Below are 6000 nucleotides of genomic sequence, written 5' to 3'. Positions count from 1 at the left end.
TATAGAGGTGAATCAGCTGAGTTGTATTAGCTCTATAATTATTCAGCTGGAATATTTGCTGCTGATTCATAATTTCCACTAATTCATGACAAACTTGCTAAGGACGATGGGACTTTTAGTTCAAGAACAGCTGTAATCGTACCTGCTCACTACACTTGTTGATCTCATGATGGAATCCAAGAAAAATAATTTAATTCATTAGCAACAGGTGCATCTTTACATGGTAATAAAGTGAAACAAGTAAAAAATAAATAAATAAATAAATAAATATATATATATATATATATATCTGCAGTGCACATAATAGAGGCTCCCCACTAGCCACTTGTAGTGGGAAATATGGGTTCTCTATATTGTATGTCTGTCTCATGCCACATAAAAACTTGGGGCAAAACATTCCTGTCATCTAAGAGACTCACCTCAATAATTCGTTAAAACGATATGGAACATTTACTGACTCTGACATGTCTGGACTGTTATAGGGGTTGTTTGATGAAATGCATAACATATTTGCATTTAAAAACCCTTGGGTATCTGAATTCACATATCAAAGCACTGGGGGAAATGGAGCAGGGCAGATTTAACACCTCATGTGATGTTGAAGAATGGGGTGTCAATATCAACGGACAATAGATTCCCATTAAGAATACGTCACTTGGAAATGGCACATGTGGGTATCAAGAGTAGGAGGAGATATTAACTAAAACACACAATGTGCTTGCATCAAGTATGCTTTCTTAATGCATTGACGTCCATGGGATTTTGTACAACAAAATGCTACGTATCACCCCATACATCTTTTTACTTCCAAGTGTTACAAACACCTGCAGTATTTACAATGCAGTTTCATATTTTAGGAGGAAGTGAAGAGTCGCTTACTAGACGTCAGTACAAAACGCAGTAACAGTATTTAGTAGATACACCATTCCGGCTCCGGCTCCCAAAATTGTAGAAGGCAGTATCATAGCAACAAAAAACCGACGGACATTTTTATGCACAGCAAGTTTCAGAAAAAAAAATACCCAAATTATCCGTCCACTTCTGGCGACAATTTGGGAATCCCATTAAAAGTAACCTGTCGCTTTCATTCCAGAAAGTTTAGGTCAGGATTTTTTTTACGTTTAACCTAGGGATGAGGTCATTATTTTTTCATTTATATTTTATTTAATATATATATATATATATGAATGAGAAACACTAGCCTGTTAATCATCCACATTGGCAAAGAGTGCACCCTTTCACACGCTCCTTGCGCATGTTCTCCTTAATTGTGAATTTATCAGCACCTTGTCTATATCATCAGCATTAGGAAAGGATGGGTTTGGGAGAATTAGTATCTCGCGGCACAAGTCTGAGAACTCCAATACGTTTATAAACGACCGTTGCACATCTAATGCTTTGTAAAGCATCCCATTGTACAGCGCTATGGAATATGATGGCACTATATGAAACACTAATAATAATTACAACTCATCATCAAAATAACTTACTTCTTAAAGAAAACACCATGTGGAGCTAAATAACTGCTACGTAAAAAAGATACTTTCACTATGTGTATATGAAGCATCACAATACTTTATAGAATATCTCAGTTATTGTTTACTGACTTGGCTAAAGCTGTCAAAGTTTTAAGAACTAATATCTCATGAAGGTGTCAAATCCACTCTTTGGCAATTAACTAATATCTCATTATCTTCACAACTAGTTTCACAATTTGTGCTATAATCAGATTATGTTAGATTCTGAAATCCCAGTTTCGGTTTTTAATGAGTCTCTTCCCTGGATCCCCCCCAAAATCTCCTGACACCTGAGTATTAAGGGCTAATTAGGGAGGAACCCGTTGTATGGTTTCAATGTATAAAAGGACTACCTGTTAGTGTATTGGGGGACCTGCATTCTAGCCAACCTCTGACAGCAGCCACTTTCACACCAAAGCACCTGAACTGCGCATATCCGTCTCAGGGGCGGGTGGGGGGCAAGTGATGTCAGAAGGCATTTAAATTCTGGAGGGAGTCTCCTCTTAGGCAGTAGAGACCCTTGGAGAGTAGGGTGATAACACAGAGCCTCACGGTCACTCTTTAGCAAGCACCAGCCACTTACTACTAGAACTTTTCACTTTTTGAAAACTAAAATTGTCACAAGCCTCACTAGAGACGCCGGATCACTTCACGGGAGTCCCCACCTGACCTGTTTCCTCGCCCCGGGACCTTCTCCAGCTCCGGGAATGTCTCCAGTCCGAGTTTGGATTGCCCTCCTCCTTGTGTGTTGCTCCAGTTCGTGCCGTGCGATCCAGTGGCTGTAAGTACTTTTACTACCCTAATCCGTTAACGGGTCGTGGGCACCGGGTGATGGATGTGCCCGAAGGCTCGTGTCAATGTCTATGTTAATGTCTATATTAATATAGAACTCTATGTAGTTGTAAGGATCAGTTCACCTTAGAAACAATTCGTTGTGGGGTTTGATACCCCTAGCGGCTCTGTGTTTTGCCCTGGCACCCCCTCCTGCGGCTTTTATCAGCAGCCGGCTTTTATCTCTGGACCCTCCTTGTCCCTCTCCCCCAGACGGATCACGTCACGACTACTTCGCAATTTGTTGTGACCCTTTGGTGGCTTTCATATGTGTTCTGGTGCATTGAGTTGCTAAATGCAGACCCCAGCGCTCTTCCCTTTCATTGCATGTATTCTCTTTTTTTTATTTGCTTAATAAGTGTATAAACTATTGGCATAACAATCTACATTAACTACAAAAATCGTCATAGTCATAATAGTGGACTTTTTCCTGAATCGCATGCTATTGGTTTTGTAATTATAGGTTCTCTTTGTTAAATTAAAAAGATCAATGATTAGAGGAGGCCACTGGCCACATAAGTCCTTTTTGTAATGTCCTCTGTCCACAGCCAGTTACTGGCCAAAAGGATTTGTCCTCTTTAGGTTTTTGTTGGAAATGTCTATAATACTTTCTCGTAGACCAGAACTTTTCATATAAGTTTACAGTAGATATTTTCACATTATATCACCCTTTTATCCTAGAAGTATATGGCTGTGTGCGGGGTTTATGATATAAGTTATAATATGCTTCACCTCCTTTAACCTTGTTTATGAAATAATGGTGGAAATGTTTATTCAGTAGAAAATTTTACTGAGCTGACCTGCTCTTAATGTTTGAATTGTTTGTAAAGTTCACTAGGAATCCCAGGTTTGATGGAGAGTAACATGTCTTCTGTGTTTGCCTTCGCAGTGGTTTGACCATAAATGGCAGCTTGGTGGCTTGGAATGAGAGTGAGCACTGCAAAGTGTTGGAGCGTCTCGTCCCTGACCAGACCCATCTCTGCAAAAGGAACTTGGAGCTAATGCAAAGTGTTGTAAATGCTGCTAAACAGACCAAGCTGATTTGCCAGTTAACCTTTTCCGACATGCGTTGGAATTGCTCATCCATAGAACACGCTCCATATTTCACCCCTGACTTGGCGAAAGGTAATCCCCCCAAAAAGTTCATGGTGGGGAGGTGGGCATGTGTGGTATTTTGAACCTTTTACAGGCTTTAGTTTGCTCAAAGTTAACACTTCCATGTGAGGTTGCAGAGCTTGCATAACCAACAGTGGTACAAGCCTTTGCAGTCCTATGTCAAAACGTATTCGCTCTAAATTTTTAAAAAGCTAATTTTTGAAATGGTGAGGGTGGAGGTGGGTAGGCCTTTTTAAATGATCTTGTTCCTTTTTGGCATAAACACTGTAGATGTTACTGAAGTGTCCTTCAGATAAAGGATTGAAGCTTGAAATGTATGGACCTGTAATAAAGTTTTCAAATCATTATCTATATTATAGGAACCCGAGAGTCTGCCTTTGCTTATGCTTTGGCATCTGCTGCTTTGAGTCACTCTATTGCTCGTGCCTGCGCCTCAGGGGAGCTCCCCACGTGTTCCTGTGGCTCTACACCAGCTGAAGTGTCTGGACCAAGCTTTCGTTGGGGCGGATGTGGAGACAATTTGCGCTATGGCCTCCAGATGGGCTCTGCCTTTGTTGATGCACCCATGAAATCCAGCAAATCCGGAACACAAGCTACCAAACTCATGAACCTTCACAATAATGCTGTTGGAAGACAGGTAAGAGTATGTTCTGTACTATAGAGTTCAAGTCGGCCTCAAACTATATTTAGTATGGCAGAAACATTGGCATTGTCTGTCTTTTTTAATAGTTTGTGATCAGAGGGAAGTCAAATCTGGATTGTTTTCTGCAGGGGTAGGCACCAACATTGCTCATGGTGGACATTTACTGGGGTCTGTGGTAGACAATTTACTGATGTTCTGTGGACCTTCAAAAACCTTGCCACCGACGCGAGTGTCCTTTTACAGACACTTTGCCTATCCCTGATTTTTATGCTTGTACCCCTCAACAAAAAATTTGGGTGGACTGATGGTTTGTATAACCTTAATGTCTCACTCTTGGCTTTTTTTGCTACCACTACAGGTGCTTGCGGAATCTCTCGAAACAAAATGCAAGTGTCATGGGGTTTCTGGATCCTGCTCTGTGAAGACTTGCTGGAAGGGACTTCAGGATTTATCCAGTGTAGCTAACGAACTTAAATCAAAATATTTGGCTGCAACCAAAGTGATTCACAGACAGATGGGAATTCGCAAGCAGTTGGTTCCTAGAGAGTTGGATATCAGGCCTGTCAGGGAGTCTGAACTGGTATATTTAATCAGCTCCCCTGACTACTGCACTAGAAACCCTAAGCTGGGGTCATATGGAACACAGGACAGGTGAGCAAATGTATTCAGAGTGGTAAAATCTGTGCTTCTAGCAACAAAATACCCCCTTTGTCTTCATTTCTCCTCCCTATGATATAATTATTCAGAAAATATACATATGGTGTATGTGCAGCTGTGATGTTTCTTTCTTTGTTACCTATGTAGAGGGCAACAGCTAGTTTCTTGATGAGTTAGAAGTACAGATCTGGAATAGTTCATGTGGAAATGTAATTTGTGGACACCTGCAGATTAGTTCTGCTCTCAGAGGGTTGCTTGGTTTTCATTTGTGATGAAGGGTTCAGAGGACTGATGCTAAAGTATGTGACCCAGGAACTAAACTTGAGTCTTAGGATATGAGGTTGCTTCTCTAGTGCACTCCGTTCCTACTTGGGTCAAAAAACTCTTGGAATTTACTATTCACAACGAGCTTTTGACTTTCCCAGATGTGTCTGGAGTCCTTCACTCAGGAGTCCTGCTTGGGGGAAGAAACCTTCAATTAATATTATCTACGGGCAATAGGCTAGCGTAAGAGAAAAAAATCTTGAATTATGAAATCACATGATCTCTATGAACCTTGTAAGGAGATGATAAAATCTTGGTGTGTGTTGTCAGTGAAATATTTCATGGATGTATATTTTTATGATAATGAGGAAAAGGCACAAGTCGCAAGCTCTTGCTTTGTTCTCTTTAAAGAGACTAAAAACAGTCTTGTCACATGTAAATGAGCAGGAAGCCGCAAAATAGTCAGGGTGGTGTGAGAATAGCACAACAACTAAAGTTTATTCTCACCTTAACAGTCCTGTTTACTTTTGCCTCAATGAAAAGAGAATTTAGTATGTGTGCAGGCAATGGCTGAGAAACAAGAAGCTGACTCTGCTCTACTAACTTTCTGGCTAATTGTGCCCTTTGCCATCCATTCCATACGCCATTTGAGATTTGATTGTCTTTACTTTTTGTGTGGTCGTCAATGCTCACTTTATATATTTTTTTCCTTTTTAGGGTGTGTAACAAGACTTCAGTGGGCAGTGACAGTTGTAACTTGATGTGCTGTGGCCGCGGGTACAACGCCTACACCGAAACAATCGTGGAGCGCTGCCAGTGCAAATACTACTGGTGTTGCTATGTGACTTGCAAGAAATGTGAGCGGACTGTAGTGCGTTATGTCTGCAAGTAATGCCATTGGGAGTTTCACAGTTTATGCTCCGATATCCCCAAACAGACACCGAAAATAAAACTTTTCTAAGAAACTTTAAA

At 40.7% G+C, this 6000-nt stretch overlaps 1 protein-coding gene across 1 annotated transcript; it reads left to right on the top strand.

Annotated features, from left to right (window-relative positions):
• Positions 1-2224: 2224 nt before the first annotated feature.
• LOC149276113 (protein Wnt-11b-like) lies at positions 2225-5920 on the top strand. Its single transcript, XM_089503900.1, has 5 exons — positions 2225-2298; positions 3238-3473; positions 3824-4101; positions 4466-4758; positions 5746-5920. Exons 1-5 carry the CDS (start codon positions 2225-2227, stop codon positions 5918-5920), a joined length of 1056 nt encoding a protein of 351 aa, XP_089360026.1.
• The last annotated feature ends 80 nt before the right edge of the window (positions 5921-6000 follow it).

The sequence above is a fragment of the Sceloporus occidentalis genome, unplaced genomic scaffold (assembly GCF_023333645.1).
Source record: "Sceloporus occidentalis isolate IW3139 unplaced genomic scaffold, rSceOcc1.0.p SCAF_247, whole genome shotgun sequence".
Lineage (NCBI taxonomy): Eukaryota > Metazoa > Chordata > Lepidosauria > Squamata > Phrynosomatidae > Sceloporus > Sceloporus occidentalis.
Note: the sequence above shows the minus strand (reverse complement) of the source record. Positions and strands in the feature narration are given on the sequence as shown.